The sequence below is a fragment of the Typopeltis vanoorti genome, chromosome 11, assembly GCF_054136105.1.
Source record: "Typopeltis vanoorti isolate ZY-2024b chromosome 11, IOZ_Tvanoo_1.0, whole genome shotgun sequence".
NCBI classification, from domain to species: Eukaryota; Metazoa; Arthropoda; class Arachnida; order Uropygi; family Thelyphonidae; genus Typopeltis; species Typopeltis vanoorti.
In genome coordinates, this window is record NC_143559.1 from 101908977 (window position 1) to 101928217 (window position 19241).

Genomic DNA, 19241 nt, shown 5'->3' on the forward strand with positions numbered 1-19241 from the left:
TTTTTAGACCAAAAATTGGGGGTCGTCTTATACGTGGGGGCAGGGGGTAACTGGTTGAGAAACCTGTGATTGCCATGGCGAAACTGCTGGTACCTTGTCTCTGTGAACAGACTTCCACCAATCACTTGCCTTTGTTAACTCTGTCGATTGATGTCATTAACGGCTGATTCTGAATAAACCAATTAGAACTCTGAAAGCATTCATACGTCTGCAACTCGTTGGCAGGGTAAGTTAATGCATTAACAATATTTTGAGCATTAGCCCATAAAAATGTCCGAAAATAAAAAAAGATTTTCATATTCTTCAAAATTCAAGTTAAAAGTCATCGATTACGCAAAAGAAAATGGAAATAAATCTTCAGAGAGACAGTTTGGACCTCCTCCCCACTGAGTGTATGATTTCACAGTGGAAAAAACAGGAAGAACAATTACTCAAGATGCTTTAAAAAGAAGAGGGTCTTAAGAGGAAAACCAGCAAAATGGCCAAACTTGAAGCAGAGGCTTAAGAGTTGGATTATGGAGCAGCGCCAGAGTGGGATATGTGTGTCAACTAAGCTTATTCAATATGAGGCAAAAAGGTTTGCAAGAGAAATGAACATTGTTGATTTCATAGGAAAGGCAAAATGGTGCTTCAACTTCATGAGGAGAGAAGGGTTGGTCATGAGAACATGAACCAAATTAGCCCACAAATTTCATCTTAAATGCATCTTGGTATGTATCTTAAAAATATTACCTAATTACTAAATAAACTTTGAATATTTAAAAAAATATCAAATGTGTTCTCTTTTATGTTTAAAATATCATCAAATTCCTGACATTGACCCTCAAAGGGTGTACACGATATGATAGTACTACATGAAAAATGTACATCATTACTAACTTCTTATCTACAATTTTCCTCCAAATCAGTTTGTTACTTGTCAAGACTCCTACATTATCAAATCTTATATTTCTATCGTCTAAGGCACTTTGTACTGTATCAATCCACCTATATCTTGGTCATTTTTTGGGTCGTTATTTTGCCAACCTAGCAGAGAACACTTGTTTTGCTAATCTTTCTTCGCCCATTCTGTTTAAGTGACCATACCACCTGAGATTAGCTCTGCTAACGCACTCCTGGATGCTGACAATGTCAAGTTCTTTCCTAATATCCTCACTTTTAATATATTATTGACATTGATGCCATCTGTTCATTCCCTTAATCTTTCTCAGGACTCTCATATCTGCAGTCTCTAGTCTTTGGTCAAGTGTTTTACTTCTAACCCAGCTCTCAGATCGTTAAGTTAAAATTGGTTTGAACACTGTCTTGTATACAGCTAACTTAGTGTTTTGACTAATTTCTCTCTTATTCCATATAAATTTATTCAGTTGACTTCCTACCACACCAGCTTTGTTGATTCTGTTGTCTATTTCCATATTTAATTTACCATCATCACTAAAAATCATGCCTAAGTAGCTGAAATGTTTTACTTGTTCCACTGGTTCTCCATTCACAACACAGTTGACATTTTCAATGATTCTGCCTATTTTCATTGTCTTTGTCTTTTTATTGCTTACCTTCATACCATATCTATTACAATAGTTATTCAGTTTAGTCAGTGAGTCTTGCAGACTTGTATCGGATTTATTTAGAAGTATAACATCATCTGCATAAAGCAAGGAGCTGACATTAACATCTCCAATTTTGATATCACATTTAATATCACTTTCCTTCATAATGTAATCCATATAATAATAAATTTAGTTTAATCCTTTATCTAAGTGTGAGCAAACAAAGTTTGTGCCTGAAAGTATCTTCAGGACTGGGGTAAGGTGGTACAACACCAGGGCACTCCTTGCAAAGGTGAAGCAAGCTACCAACACTCCTATCTCAGTATCTCCCATAATGCAAAACACATCTTCTTGCGGATATGTCTAATGTTATGCATTAAGGGAAGGGCCACAACCCAGACTAGTTTCGACCTTTATTGAGGTCTCTTCAGCGGGCCTGGCTTTTGTGGCCCTTCCTTTAATGCATAACATTAGACATATCCGCAAGGAGATGTGTTTTGCATTATGGGAGATACTGAGATAGGAGTGTTGGTAGCTTGCTTCACCTTTGCAAGGAGTGTCCTGGTGTTGTACCACCTTACCTCAGTCCTGAAGATACTTTCAGGTGCAAACTTTGTTTGCTCGCACTTGGATAAAGGATTAAACTAAATTTATTATACTCTAACCAAGTGGAAAATATACTTTCAACATCAGTAATCCATATAGATAATGAATAACAGAGGTGATAATGTACATCATTGTCTGACACCAGATTTAACATTAAACCAGCTCCCTGTACTTCCTTCAATTCTAAATGCTGACTTACAACTCAAATAAAGACTGAGTATTGCTTGATATAATGCCCCATTGACACCATATAACTGTAGCATATTGAATAGCTTCTCTCTTGGTACCTTGTCATATGCTTTTTCCAGATCTACAAAACTTAAATACAGATCTTTGTTACATTCCCATGACTTTTCAACTAATTGTCGTAAAGTGAATATCTGATTCTGACAGCTTCTATTTGGCTTGAATCCAACTTGTTCCTCTCCAAGCTTCTCTTCCACAATCCTTCTCAACCGTTTCTCAAGTATTCTGGCATAAATCTTACCAGGAACACTTAGTAGAGATATACCTCTGTAATTCTCACAATCGGTTTTATTTCACTTTTTTATATATGGGTATTATGAGAGCTCTACTCCAATCATCTGGAATTCGTCCTTCTGTCTAGGCCCTCTGAACTATGCAGTGTAGCCACTGTAAAACTTTTATACCTCCATACTTCAGCATTTCTGGTTGAATATCATCTACTCCTGCTGCCTTTCCTCATTTCAAGCCTTTGATGGCTTTTTCTACTTCAAGTATGAATGTGTATTCTGGACTGTATGCCTGTTGAGTGTTTTTTTACCACTGTGCTGTCATTACTGCTAGTTTCATTTAGCAATTTTTCGAAGTAATTACTCCACACTTCAAGAATATCTTTTTCTCCAGTTTTCATATCAACCTTTTTCATCTCTAATTCCTTTCACAGCACTCTTTCCTCTATTTCTAATCTTCTTCAACAACCCTCAGATTATCTTGCTTCTATATATTTATTTTCTGTGTTCTTACCAAAGTGTTCCCATGACTTTTGTTTAGCTAGTTTTACAGTGTTTAGCTTTCTTACATTTGTCTCTGTATTCTCTAAGAGCACAAGCTGACTTATTTGCCAGGAACTTTGATAAGCTTTCTTCTATTCCATTTCCTACTACTCTTTAACTTCTAGTGTCTACCAGGGAGTTCTGATTTTTCTATCCTTGCAGACAACCTCACCACATACCTCTCTGGCAGAATCAATCAGGTTTTCTTCAGAGCTTGCCACTGAATCTCCAAGATTTGGTTTCTGTTCTCAAACTCTTTCATTTTTTTCTTCAATAATCTTTGTGTATTTTAGTCTACAGTTCACATCTGAGAGCTGCTCAACTTTTATTCGTTTTAAAACTTTCTTACATGTTATTCTTTTCAATATGAAATTCAATTTTATCCTGCTCAAAACTAAATGGTGATCACTTCCAATTTCAAATCCTCTGTACACTCTAGTGTCCTTCACCAATGAGAAAACATCACTATCAACAATAATATAGTCAGTGAGACTTTTCTAATTCCTTGCCTCTTCTCTCCATGTGAATTTGTGCACATTTTTATGTTGGAAGATGGTGTTAGTAATAACCAGTCCATGTCGTGAGCAGAAAACCAACAAATATTTGCCATTATGATTTGCTTTGCTCTTTTTTCCAAATTTTCCAAAAATATTTTTGTATTCTGACAATCATTTCCTACTCTGCTATTTAGATCCCCAACAAGGACTAATTTTTCATTGTCAGTTGCTTTTTCTAATGCCTCAAAAAATTCCTCTGCTTCTACCTTAGTAGAACCTTCTGTGGGGCCATAGGCACAAATAAGTCTCATTGTCTAGTTCCCTGTTCTCATATTTGCCCACATCACTCTACTTGAAATTGCCTGTCATTCAAGAAGATTAACCTCGTATTTAGTGTACACTAAAAAAAGTTCAGCCTTGTACACCCCTATTATATCGATCTGGTACTTATCTAATTCCTCAGCTAGCTCCGTTTCTTTGCCATTCAGGCTTCATATGTTGATAGTACTGATCTTCAATTCTGGTGATATTGAGTTCGGGTGTGTTTTAGGATTTGTTCCAGTAGCTGACTTTTCGCTGTTAGCCCTTGTTCTCTGGCAAAAACAATGGGGGCTTTGTTTAACCTGACAACGTCCCAGCTGGCATGAAATTCTATCATGTTGTACCGTCATTTAGTATTGTGGTTTAAGCCAGTAAGAATACAATTTGATAGGCTAAATCCCAAATTGCCAACCCATCCTCGTTCGTTTAGTATCCATGTAGATACCTAACCGGGTGCACCACAAGAAGGTGAGGATTGGACATTAGGTCAGAATCCCTGGTCGGTTCTCCACATTCCTTTAAAGGCTATGTGGAGGTCTCCTTTCAGTTATACAGCTTTGACCCTTATTTTGGGTTCGAAAAAGTAGGGTTCGTTCTTATACATGGAAAAATACAGTATATGCACACACAACCTCATGAAAGTTTACAAGAATTTTGTAGATTAGCATTCTTGATTAAATCTTAGTTGGGTCAACTATTTTAACACTTTTTCTGTAATTCATTTTTTTATATGTATCCTTTTTTTAGCATTCAATGAATGGAAAAAATAACATTTTATAAAGTAACCTCTAGATTTTTAGTTTTAAAGAATTTTTTATTATTATTATTATTGTTACATGACACCTCCAGGTAGTCCAAGGGCTCATCATTGGAGGGCACACTACTTTGCTAAATACATCTGAACCTCTCCACTACTACTTAATTCTCCAACTGTGACACTACCATCAACGCTATCTATTGCCTATCATCACCAACAGCAGTATTTTTTGGCTGTAAGTTGCATGTGTTCTGAAGGCCAATTTGTCTATGCAGGATGAAAACCCAGAGTTTCCAGGAGGGGGAAAAAACCCTGCTACCACTGTATGCGATTAGTTAACTCGCCTTCAACTGGAAAAGCCCATATAAGGATTCCCTTCATGACGAGAATCGAACCCAGGTCTTTTCCAATGGAAGGGTGCAATGTTCTGCTATTCTTCCAATTGCACTACGGCGGCTATCTTAAAGTTGGGTCAAGTATTTTAACACTTTTTCTGTAATTCATTTTTTTATATGTATACATAATTTTTATATATATACATTTTCTTTTTTGCTATTACAAATTTGACTAATTACATTTTTTCCCTTTTATATAGACACCTGATTTCTATGTGGAAATGAAATGGGAATTTACAAGTTGGGGTATGTGCATTTTTCTTTCTATATGTCTATATATGTGTGTATAAAAGTAATTGGCACCAATATTCCTCCTTTTTTTAACCATTTGTGCCAGGATGAATTTTGCTGCATCATGCATCAATATTAGATAATGTGCAGGCAGATCTAAAACTTCAGTCATAGTTGCTAGAGGACATGCATCAGTTATAATTTGAATTTTACTTGAAGTTGCACTGCTGCAACTGAAGTATGTAAATAATACAACTGAATACTCATTTAAATACATAGTTGTATCCAGAAGATGGCAGTGGCAGCTCACTCAATAAATCTCTCTCTCTCTCTCTCTCTCTCTCTCTCTCTCTCTCGAGAAGTCAATCTGAATGGATTTCTATATCTGGATGTTTGTACGTGTCTTACAGAAAAGAGAATATATAATTCAAGCTTAGCCTTCCACACAAGGAGAGAGGAAAATAACATTATTTGGCAACAAAACAAAATGCCTTTCATTTCATATATGATTACATCTGTGAGTTCAAAGATGCTTCGTAAGTGATTGTTCATATGAATTATGTCCAGTAGTGATGAATATTTAGTACTCAGAAATGTAATCCATTCTTGTAAAATAGATCTCTAATAATACCTTAGTAGAGATGGGATATGAAAGGCAGTTAAAGGAAATACGACAGCCAAATCAACAATAATGCTTGTATTTGATGTTGTACATGTGAAGTCCAATTGTGGTATTTTATTAGAAAGATATCTTGTAACATTTTTGTACTTCTGAAAGTGTAGTACATCTTTTAAATATTGTGTGTAATTCTAATATTGATACAGACCGCAATTTCCAAAACCAGTCAATATAAAAAAAAAAATTAGCATTTTATTATAGAGATACCATATTTTAAAGTATGGAAAATAATCAGAAGCTTTCATATAGGTTTTTTTTGGCACTACAGCCCCAAGTAGGGCCTTGGCCTCCCATTTTTGGATTTCATAACTCACTATGAGATGGGGTTGTTATCCCCATGCTTAAGCATGTGTAATTGTCTGTGAAGCATTGTGTTCTTAAGACTGGTTTGCAGGAGGAAAAACTCCAGATAAACTGGGGAGAAAAACCCTGTAGTCCACGCCCAAGACTGGCTAACTTGGCTATGTCTGAGAGAAAGATCCTTAGCTTCTCATGCCAGCAAGAATTGAACACAGAACACTCCTTTCCCAGGCATATGGTTACGAAGCACATAACCATGTGGCTAACCGTGCTTTCATATAGTACCTTTATTATTATGTCAAAAGCACTATTGCTGATGAGCAAAGTATTTCTGAAATATTGTCACATCTCATGTCTAATTCTAGTTACAATCATTATTCGTGTTATTCTAATTACCATCAAAATAACAGCATATCAAAAGTAAATAACTTGGCATGTGCTGTGAAAGAATACAGTAAAGTGCATGAATGCAAAGCAGTTAAAAAATAATCATGAGAAGACTTGTATAAGAATACAAAAGATATCAGTAAGGTGGCAAAATGTTCTTTAGGCTGTTGAAAAACCTTAGAGATGCAGAAAAGAGTACTGTAAAAGTAATCAGAATTGACAAAGGTAACATCAAATGTCTGCTGTAATTACTGAATAAAACAAGTATTGACATCATGATGTTAAAAAACAACATTCAAGAGGAATGCAATCAGAAGTAAATATCAATACTTGAAGTAGAAAATAATCTCTGCTTTAAAGGGGGGGAGAACGGGTTGGGAAAAAATCCAAAAAATAAGAAAGCTATGCAACAGCAACCCCCTCCCTCCCCTTCCCTTTCAAAGCAGAGATACTCATAATCTATCATCATTCCATATATCTGTGGTACATCTTCATTTGACAAAATTCTCAAAAATCCTAAGGAAATACAGCCTTATAACTTTAGGTCCCCTGCAGTTGCAAACTGTCCTACTATGGCCAAACAGGCAGGACAGTCAATATCAGAATATCCAAACACAAAGACTACATCCAGTTCCACCAATACAGCCACTCAGAACTTGCTGACCATGCTTTGGACACCCACCACATGATGGAAGAAGGCCACTTTACTACACCGCAGCAAGTACAAATATGAAAGACTATTATTTGAATCTGCCTCAGCTCTGAAAAACTTTCCAAACCTCAAATTTGGGAAGCATGCATTCTAAGCCCAACAAAGATAACCCAATTTAGCCCACTAGGAGCACCATTTAGGATTCAACAACAGACTCTGTTGCCTTTATTCAGCCTCATTTGCTCAGTGTATTCTAGAATAAGTTGCCATTTCCCAAAAAATTAAAAGAATGTTTTAAGTTTCTTTCCTGTCAACCTGGTATGTGCTCTTTCTTAATTATATCTATGCATTTGCCAATTTCTCCCATGAAGGCTTTTCAGTAGTTGAAATATATTTTTTGATGTTCTGAATATTTTTAAATAGGGATTGTCTTTCAGAGAACTCGCTAACAGCTGTAGTTTCATGATTGGTTTTAAAACTGACATTTTGTAACGTGTTTTTAAAGTATTGCCAGCCTGGTTGGCAGAGTGGTTAGCTTATCTGCTCTCCAGCCAAAAGGCTGCAGATTCTAATCCTGACATGGATGTTTGTGATTCTCTGTGAAAATACTAGTGGTAGATGTAGTTGCAGTTCGTTGGTGGATTGAGTGGTGGAGACAGAGTTGTAGAGGAAGTGCCTTCCCTCAATGAGTCTTTGGACTCCCTGGAGGTGTCAGGTAATAATAATAATATTTGGGAAACACAGGTCATATCACCAATATGAAGTATGCAATTCCTTTGCATGAATGAAGCTGAACTTGAAGTAGCTTTCAAATGGTATTCTTTTTAGACCATTTAGTATTAGTTGTTATTGAAGGTTGACTATCTTGCTTTTCTTTATTCTCAATCTTATAAGATTAGGGATTTACTGATCAGTGCATCTTGTTATAGTAGAGAGCCATGTGTTTTCACCTCCTTCATGACATGGAACGGTTGAAATAAGAAGTTTATGTAGCCATCTTCAAAGTAGGAAACAATGGAGAGGTTAAGTGGCAAAGTAATTACAGAAATTCTGTGTTCACATAATTGGCTACTGACACAAAAAATAAAACATATAAATAATAAACATGTAAGATGATTTATTCAGACACTAAAAGTATCTGTAGTATTCAGTGCCATATATGAGGAAAACTTCTTGAATGGGAGTTAATTTTAAGTAGTGTTTTAGGAAATTTCAAAGTGAGAAAAAAAAGTACTTATTTGTGCCTGTTGTCTTGTGGAATGGTCTAGCAATTAGAACAGTTTTTCAAATCATTGGAAAGAGCAGCTGATTTAAAGAAAAAGGAAAAACTAGTTCTTGCTAGACTTAAATAGATCAGGAAATGAATTGCAGATACATAGAATTGTTTAGGGAAAATTGGGAGAAAAGGACAAAGCTATATAGACAGATGATAGTAATGTTATTACTGGCATGATTCTAATCAGTGTGTATGTACTGCTCATTATTTTATGATCCAACATAAAAATTCATTTATGTACATTTTCATATACATAAATTCTTATGGAGAAAAATACACAAAACCAAAATTCTTGAAATTGGTCTCGTATACAGGAAATTGGAAATAAGATGTGACTATCTAATGTTGACACACTGAAAAGTGATAAAGGGTGCTTCAGTTTTGAAAATAATCATTGCAGAAAACTCGTGTGTGAACTCTTATGATCAATTATATAAATATATCTGAAGAGAAAAGAAAAACGTTTTGAAAACATGAACCAAACTAGATGAAACAGAGGAAATATGAGGAACCCATTAACTCAGCAAGGAGCATGTGGTGGTGTTGTCTACAAGGATGGAGAAGTAAGAACCTTATGGTGAACACAGGAAGCTAAAATAGCTTTCCATGAAAAGAAATAATCATACAGGAAGTTACTATAGTTTTCATCTTGCAAACTATCCAGAACATACATCTATATGAAAATATGTCTAAAATGATCCTGCTGGGTGAGAACTCACTAGTTCATTCTGAAAAATCTTCAGACACCTCCATGGAAAAAATGGATACCTCTGTATCCACTTAAGTTAAAATGTAACAACTAACTTAGACAATATTGGATTATGCAGTCAATATTTTTTCTGGATGAGGAGAACCCATGTTAAGGCATTTTACTATTATTTGTAACAGCATAAAACTCGTGATGGGTCTTGCCATGGAGAAGTTATTCTTGTGGGCAACCATATACTACTTTTCAGCATGCCCAACTTAACACTACTCTAGAAGTTCGAGCCATATGCTTCTAAGTGAGATTTCTTATTACAGTTTGTTCCATATACTTATCACTAGGTTTTAAGTTTACTCATACTAATTTTGACAATCTTATATTGCAGCTGCATCCCCATACTTGTAGGTGACTTTAATGAACAGTACTTCGTGGTTAGTGCAAACATGAATTGGCATGTGTTGGATTGTTAGCATATGCTTGATGATAATACCCTCTCTCTCTTGTTAATAATGGATGCAATACGTTCATTTCACAGGCATTATTATGAAATGAAGAGAGTGACTAGAATAACATTTTATAACTTCCAGAAATTTATAATAATCACCCAAACACAATAATCAACGAAGATCATGTTGGAGGCTTAATGGATTTTTTACAACACTCAAAAAGAATTAAAATAGAATTTAATACTTCCTATATTTCGTCCTAGTCACTAGGACATCTACGGGGATTACAAAAACAATTAATGTAACATATACACAAATAACAAACAATACTAAGCCCAACCACGTGGGTGACACTAAAGTCCTATCTAGGTAGAGCACCCTCTAAGGGCAGTAGTAGGTGGCCTGGAATGTAAGGTGGGAACTCTGGTGATGAGTGTTTCCCAAATCTTCGGAAGCTTAATGCAACCGTATTTATTGAGATTTGGTTGGTTTTTGAGAGCTGCTGCTGCTTCTAAGAAAAGTCTCTTTCTTGAATTTGCTGTGGTGGAGCATGGTGGTTTTCTTCCATGATACCCTGTGGGTGGTGTCCAAAACATGGTCAGCCAAGCCTGAATGGCCATAGTTGTTTGAAGATGTACGACTTGTGTTCCTCTAGACGGATGGATGCTGATCTGCCTGTCTGTCCAAAGTACGCCAGCTTACAGGAACAGGGTACTTTGTAAACTCCAGGCAGAGAGAGAGGAGGGAGCTGATTTTTCGTAGAACGGATAAGGGTAGCTAGTTTGCGGTGGGGCTTATATGCTGTGTGTAGGTTGTACTTTTTTAGTATCTTGGCTATTTTTTCGGATGTGCCACGGATGTAGGGTATGGTGATGGCATTTTTAAATTCTTGTTGACGAGAAGGACGGGGAATGGGGGAGGAGTTGATTATTTTTTTGATACTGTGATCGCTGTAGTCATTGGAGAGGAAAGTGCTGTGTATGTGGTTAAGCTCAGTAGTGAGGGCGGTTCCACTGGAACAAAGATTGTGGGCTCTCTTGGTAAGGGTTTTAATAATGCCATATTGTTGAGAGGGGTTGTGGTGGGAGAGTTTGTGAATGTATCTGCCTGTGTGTGTGGGTTTTCTGTATACGGTGAAGGTAAGTGTATCATTAGGCAGGCGTGTGACTAAGGTGTGTAGGAAGGGTAAACAATTGTTCTTTTCCTTTTCCATAGTGAACTGGATTCTTGGATGTAGACTATTGAGATGACTGAGGAAGGAGTCTAACATGTCTGGACCATGAGGCCAAATAGAGAACACATCATCTACATATCTTAGCCAGATAGAAGGTTTGAGTGGGGCTGAGTCTATGGCTCGTTTTTCGAAATCTTCCATATAGAAATTGGCAAGGGGGGTGAGAGGGGGGAACCCATGGCAGTTCCCTCTATCTGCTTGTAGATTTCGTTGTTCCAAGAGAAATACCCAGAGTTAATGGCAAAGGAAAAGAGATCTAAGATGTCAGAGGGAAAAACGTTTTCTAAGAGAGATAAGGTGTCAATTAAGGGAATATTGGTAAACAAAGAGGAGATATCAAAGCTTACCAATATGTCTGTCTTATTCAAGGTTAAATTTTCTGTGAGGGCTTTAAAGTGGGTCGAGTTTTTTATATAGGAAGGGGACCTTCTGGTGAGGGGGATCAGAGAGTTGGCCAGCTGTTTAGATAGTCTATAGGAAGGTGCATTGGTGGCATCTACTATAGGCTTGAGTAGGGAATTGGGTTTGTGGATTTTTAGTAAACCGTATATTCGGGGGGGGGACGGGAGCGGAAAGGTTTAAGTTTTTTCGTACCGTCAGGGGGCCAGGAAGATACTTTTTTGAATAAGATTTTTAGTTTCTTAGCTTGTGTTTTTGTGGGGTCGTGTTCTAGCGGGATGTAGGTAGCGCGATCGCGGAGGATAATGTTCATTTTACGATTGTATTCACTGGTATTAAGAATGACTGTGGCATTACCCTTATCCGCTCTGGTGATGACGATACTTTTTTCTTTACGTAGTTTCAGGAGAGCTGTACATTGGGCATATGATAAATTACTTTTTGGCGGCGGCAAAGAATGCGTGAGGATATTGGCTACGTCAAGTCTGATGTTGTTAGCTATCTCCGACGGTAAGCGACCGATTCCTCGTTCGATGTTCACCATTACGTCGAGCACCGGCACTTCCTTCGGAGCGACGGCAAAATTACGGCCGAGGCAAAGGGCGCTAACGGCATCGTCGTTGAGCCTTTTGGAAGAGAGGTTTATTACTGTCTGGAGTGGTTGAATTTGTGGTTGTGGTTTGTTTTTCACAAGGTTGCTATATTTCTTGATGTGTTTATTTTTTATTTTTTGGAATTCTCTCTGTGCGGAAGTTTCCGAAATGCCAGAGAGAATCGACCAAAGTTCAGGGTTAAGAACGATGGAGAGCTCCGAATGTAAGGAGCCAGTGGTGGCGTTCGTCACTGCGAGGGTAGCACGTGTAAAGGCGATTTGCTCACGGAGTAATGTCCGGCTGGCACGGTTATATATACGAAGTGCTTTTTTGGAATGGAAATTGATTTTCATTTTAACGCAGTTTGGTATCACTCTTGTATCTCGACATCGTTTTAAAAAGGCCAGCCTATTTAGATGCCTAGATAGTCGTAGTTTTGACTTACAGTATTGCTTTGATTTGCGTGCTAATTCTTCTCCATGAATGATTAGAATACGTGTGTAGAGGCTTTAGTGCTGTGAGGACATCATTTTGGAGGCTTAATGGATTTTTTACAACACTCAAAAAGAATTAAAATAGAATTTAATACTTCCTATATTTCGTCCTAGTCACTAGGACATCTACGGGGATTACAAAAACAATTAATGTAACATATACACAAATAACAAACAATACTAAGCCCAACCACGTGGGTGACACTAAAGTCCTATTTAGGTAGAGCGCCCTCTAAGGGCAGTAGTAGGTGGCCTGGAATGTAAGGTGGGAACTCTGGTGATGAGTGTTTCCCAAATCTTCGGAAGCTTAATGCAACCGTATTTATTGAGATTTGGTTGGTTTTTGAGAGCTGCTGCTTCTAAGAAAAGTCTCTCTTTCTTGAATTTGCTGTGGTGGAGCATGGTGGTTTTCTTCCATGATACCCTGTGGGTGCTGTCCAAAACATGGTCAGCCAAGCCTGAATGGCCATAGTTGTGTTTGAAGATGTACGACTTGTGTTCCTCTAGACGGATGGATGTTCCAGTGGAACCGCCCTCACTACTGAGCTTAACCACATACACAGCACTTTCCTCTCCAATGACTACAGCGATCACAGTATCAAAAAAATAATCAACTCCTCCCCCATTCCCCGTCCTTCTCGTCAACAAGAATTTAAAAATGCCATCACCATACCCTACATCCGTGGCACATCCGAAAAAATAGCCAAGATACTAAAAAAGTACAACCTACACACTGCATATAAGCCCCACCGCAAACTAGCTACCCTTATCCGTTCTACGAAAGATCAGCTCCCTCCTCTCTCTCTGCCTGGAGTTTACAAAGTACCCTGTTCCTGTAAGCTGGCGTACTTTGGACAGACAGGCAGATCAGCATCCATCCGTCTAGAGGAACACAAGTCGTACATCTTCAAACACAACTATGGCCATTCAGGCTTGGCTGACCATGTTTTGGACACCACCCACAGGGTATCATGGAAGAAAACCACCATGCTCCACCACAGCAAATTCAAGAAAGAGACTTTTCTTAGAAGCAGCACTCATAAACCAACCAAATCTCAATAAATACGGTTGCATTAAGCTTCCGAAGATTTGGGAAACACTCATCACCAGAGTTCCCACCTTACATTCCAGGCCACCTACTACTGCCCTTAGAGGGTGCTCTACCTAGATAGGACTTTAGTGCCACCCACGTGGTTGGGCTTAGTATTGTTTGTTATTTGTGTATATGTTACATTAATTGTTTTTGTAATCCCCGTAGATGTCCTAGTGACTAGGACGAAATATAGGAAGTATTAAATTCTATTTTAATTCTTTTTGAGTGTTGTAAAAAAATCCATTAAGCCTCTACACACGTATTCTAATCAACGAAGAACATACAGCATAAAATAAAACAGATTATATTTTGTGGTCAACAGCAACTGTAATTCCAAAAACGTCTTAATTTCCACTCTGTTTGTTCCAAACCGTGGTGTAATCCTGAGTGCCAAGCATCCAAAAGAGAGTATGTGGTATATTTTGAAGATGCCCTCCCGTATCAAATCTCATAGCATTGAAACATGCTAAGGCCGGAGCCATCAATCAAAAACATCTGGGATACGGTTTTGTCACCTGTCATACAACCAGTGCAAAAGTGGTATGAGATAAAATCTATAAAATAAAGAGTAGATATAGGATTGGGACCATTTATATATCATGGAACATAATAGATGTGGTGTGTGTAATTGCTAAATCCAAAGCAATTACTTACATTTTGAGAAAACTTTGCAAGAATACTTAAATTGTGGGGACATAGATTGGAGAAAGGAAAGTAGACATGGCAAGATGGAAGTGGCAACACTTTTTTTGTCTTGGCTGAAATAATAATAATCTGAAACAGCATGTCATGGAGGGCACCAGGGATTTAAGTGCTACTTTCACTCTAATCTGGGAAAGTGGCCATGTCATCTTGTTCTGAGGATGCTAAATATGTGTGATTTTCTGTCAAGAAAGAATTTGTGTTGAACTGTAAATATTTAAATCTGCTAGTTATGACAGACTTAAGAGGTAGCTTGGTGCAGCCTATGGCCTAAGAAGCTACAAGGAAAGAATGTTAATAGTGCATGGGAAAGTAGTCAGGAATAGTTTGTGAGAAGCAGTATCAGACTGCATACCCAAGGTCGGTATGATAAACCTTGGTTTATCATACCAGCCAGTTAAGTGGATGAGTAAAGATATAAAGTGGGGACTACAAAAAAAAAAAAAAAATCATTATGGAGAAAATATAAACAGCATTGCTCATGAATAAGATTTCCATCTAGGATCATCAATTTTGTTTTATTAACATTAATCTTGAGTTCATATGTCAAACCATGATATTCTATTCTTTGAAGGAATTCATTTATGTCCTTTTCTGTTATTAGTACTATGTCATCAACATATCTTAAGTTATTGATTTTAGATATGCCTCTATTCCAGTCATCTGGAGATCCCTTAATGATTCTCTCACTATAGAGATTGAAGAGTCCAAGGTATACAACCTTGTTTTACTCCAATCTGTCCATGCTGCAGTTTGGTTATTGTTATAACATTGACTTATTAACTGGATAAGATGTTGGGGAAAGCCAGACTTAAACATTATTTCTCCATCAATTTCTGATTTACACAGTTGAAGACTGGTATAGTCGATAAAGCATAAGTAAGCAGGGCTATTGAATTCTCTTGATTTCTCAATAAGTTGTCTGGTATCCCTTCCCTTTACAAATCCAATCTTTTCCAGAGATAAAAGCCTTCAAATGATTATTAATTCTTGTTCTGATAATATAGAGCATTATTTTACTTGTGTTTGAGATTAATGTTATTGTCCTATTGTTTCCACATTTCTTGGTGCTTCATTTTTTATGAAGATTGTCTTCAGCTGGTCTGTTGGCCAGATGCCAGTAGCTCAAATCAGATTGCATAATCTCAGCATTACTTAATCCCTGCTCTGCCCGTGCTCTTTATCATCTCAGTATAAATTGCAGCATTACCTGCTGCTTTTGCAGTTTCATATTTTTGATAACTAGTTCCACTTCTGAGAATGAGAAGTTCATTGTCCCAGTGTTCATGTCAAATGTTCATTACTTAGTATATCTGAATTTTTGTATGGATCCTCATAGTTCATAGTATTCTTTCCATCTCTCTTTAAAATGTTATCAATTTTTTCATTTAGGCTATGCCATCTTTATTTGCTATGTTATATATATGTGTGTGTGTGGAAAGTATTTTACCTTTAGGAATAGTTTGTGAAAAGCAGTATCAGACTGCATACCCAGGGTCGGTATGATAAACCTTGGTTTATCATACCAGCCAGTTAAGCCATATAAATGTAGAAAGTATTTTACTTTTAAAGGTAAAATACTTTCTACATTTATATCTCCCCCTGAGATTTTTATTTAATAAGGTTAAAACACCTTATGGTAACTTGTTCTGGTAAAATACTTATAAGCTCTGTATTACTAAAATCTTGGTATTTCTAGCCTGGCTCCCACTGATGAGACCTCAATAAAGATCGAAACTGGTCTGGGTAATGGCCCCTTGCCTTTAATACAAAGCATCATACATCTCCTCCAGATGTGCTTTGCATTAAGAGTAAATATTAAGATTAGTGATCAGAGCTTATTCTACTTTTACCATGAGTTGCCTTGGTCTTGCACTACGTGTAGGGTCAGCTAGACTTGCAACACTTGCAGGCGCAAACTTGACTTGTTTGTCTGTTTGCTTACTTGGGAAATGGAGTAAAACCAGGTTTAAAATAGCTTGGTATCATTAACACACATATATTATTTTTGTTGCCTTAAAACTATTATAGAGTTCATATTTGAAATTGTTATGATTCTTGACCACAGAGATTAACGAATAAGTAACTCTTATTTATAAGTATTGGTCAAGTGTTAATAAACTATTTAATAACCAAATAACCGGCGAAACTAGTTGGTTATTAAATAGTTTATTAATACTTGACCAATACTTCTAAATAAGAGTTATTCATTATTATAGAGTTCTTTGATTTTTGAAAAGAGAAATTTTGTTTCATTATTGTCTGCATGGCACTCTACCTCCTTACACATTTTATTGACACATGTTTATCTTTGCTATAAGATCTTTCTATTGTTCAACTGATTTCTTTGTAATGATTTATATTGCTTTCATTTGTCATATCCCTTGATTTTATTTTCATTTGTGTGAATGATCAGATGAAGTGTATTTATTGAAAGTCATTAATTTTCTTTCCACTTGATATAATTGTATAATGATCTGCTGTTTCAGTCAAGATCATCTTGGCTGTTTCCATAATTCATGTGTCATTTTCTGCTTGTTAGAAGACCTAATGGAATCTTTCTTTGCCTTCATTCTTATATGCTTCATTGATTCTGGGGAAATCATATCTGTTTACAGGTTTGTTCTTTATGGTTTTTAAATGGATCCTAACATCAGTCATCAGGGGTTGGTGATCTGATTCACAGTCTGCTCCAGGATAGGTCTGATTGTTGCATAGTTTTTCCCCATTGGTTTCTAATCATTTTATAGTCTGTTCAATTTCTAAATCTGTCTCCAGGTATAAAGTCTTCTCTTATGTTATTGGGAAAAATGTGCTTGAAATACAGTTCATTCTCAATACAAAAAATATTAGCTTTTTACCTCTCTGATTTCTAACACCAAGTCCATACACTCTTCTGCCATCATTACTTCAGCCAACCATGGCATTTAGATTTCCTTAGAGTATTACAGTGTCCTTGTTTGGTATTCCTCCAAAGACTAATTCATTGTAGAAGATGTCTATGTATCCTCATCAGTTTTGGCAGTATGAGAATCATAAGGATTTAGTTTAATCCTTAAGGATTAAACAAAACCCCTATGATTATAATTCTGTTGTTGATAAAGTTTGCACGAAGTACAGCTTTTGCTGTGTTCTTATCAACCATCACAACCACTCCAATATCATTAGATTCTTGCAAACTAGAGAAGCGTATTATTCATCTTGGTCACAAAATGTCTTGACTCTATCCAGTGAGCAGCAATCCTAAAATGTTTAGTCTTTAAAGAGTCCTTTTTTCTTGGAGTATATCTAATTTTCCTGTCTGCAGGAGACCACAAACATCATAGGTTACTATTCTTAATGTTTTCTGAAGAGTGATTAAATTATTTCTTGACAGAGTTGGCAATGAGTTGAGAAATGGATCAGTTTAGTTAACATCATAGTTTCTCGACAGTTGACTTGATTGAGGATGCACATTCCTTTTCTCATTTTGCAAAGAAGCACCACCTTGGCATGCCAAGGTGGTTTCTTTTCACCTTCTCTACTGCAGTCTCATGGCCAACACAGTTAACCATTTCAATCCTGTACATGTATATTCATGCCAGAAGCCATTCTGCTTCTTATCTGGAGTCTGCTTTCCATAGGTACTGACAGATATACTGCCATCAGGGACAAAGGGAAGTTATTATCCCTCTTTATAAGACTGATTCAGCCACATCTTGACTACTGTGCACAGATCATCTGGGTTTCTTGGAGATCAGAAAGTGGTGAATTGGATCCAGAGATGAGTGACGAAGTTAGTGACAGGTCCATGGAATGCTCTGCATGAGAATAGGTTGAATGCGTGAGCTACACACATTCAACGTATTCTAAGTTACTAAAACAGTTTTATAAGATTGATACAAAAGAAATGTTTACGTGACATGCGCTCAGAGAGAGAGAACTAGGGATCACCTCTAGAAGTTGGGTAAGAGAGTGATTAATGAGGGTGTTAGGAACTACATTTTTTGCTTGGAGAGTAGTGAATGGGTAAAATGTATTGCCAGAAGTAGTTGAGTGCCCTGACAGTGAATGAGTTTAAGGATAGGTGTTATAGATGTTAGCATGGTCTCCCATGAAGAGTCTTTAGATTCCATGGAGAAATCCATATGATAATAATATCAGCAACAGTTTCACATCTTTCTGGATATTTGATATTCGAAAAATGACATGCTAAAGAGTGGCTGAACTTCATTTCATATGGACTAAGCTGTATAATCAGTCATTTGATTAGAATCTGAAAATAGTACTCTCACTATCCTATGGCAGTATATAGGGCCTTAAGACACCCATTGCAATATGATAAAAACATTTCCTACCACTTTCCATATCCTAGACACAGCGTTATTGTGTTATAGGTCTTGGGACTGTTCATATGTTGGGCTTTAAGGAGTACTTTCTGTATTCATGACAAAAGTCAATTGTCAATTCTTTCCCCAAACCAAGTACAGGTAACTCTCGTATAATGCAGTACTTATACAACGTGGTTTCAATATAACACTGTCTAAAAACTAGACAGTGTTATACACAAAATTAACAAATTTAATCTTTGTTAAATTTGTGTCTACCTGTATCTTGCATGTAGTTATAAGCTGCGAATTTATATTAAGGGAAATACTCTTTAGCACGCATGCACATTTTTGTGTATGTGTGTCTGTGGTGTCAATTGTTTACCATATAAAGTGTTTATTATTGCACATGTAGTTATAAGTAGCCAATTTATATTAGTGGAAATACCTTTTAGCACGTATGTACGTCAGTTGTTTTGATACTGTAAACAACTGATGTATCAAAACATGACCGTATTAAGAGTTTATTATTGAAATTTTTCTTCAAAAATGAAGAGTTTTCTGTCAGGAAAGCGCATTAAAAATCATAAGTATGTTAAT

At 36.7% G+C, this 19241-nt stretch overlaps 1 protein-coding gene across 4 annotated transcripts in view; it reads left to right on the forward strand.

The window, feature by feature from the left end:
• Positions 1–19241, forward strand: part of LOC150101881 (ankyrin repeat domain-containing protein 13D-like) — a 248457-nt gene that overhangs the window by 58581 nt on the left and 170635 nt on the right. For all 4 annotated transcript variants that reach the window (XM_090400995.1, XM_090400994.1, XM_090400996.1 and 1 more), the window contains exon 4: positions 5343–5388. In XM_090400995.1, coding sequence (XP_090257121.1) covers positions 5343–5388 — 46 coding nt within the window. The remainder of the gene's footprint in view (positions 1–5342; positions 5389–19241) is intronic.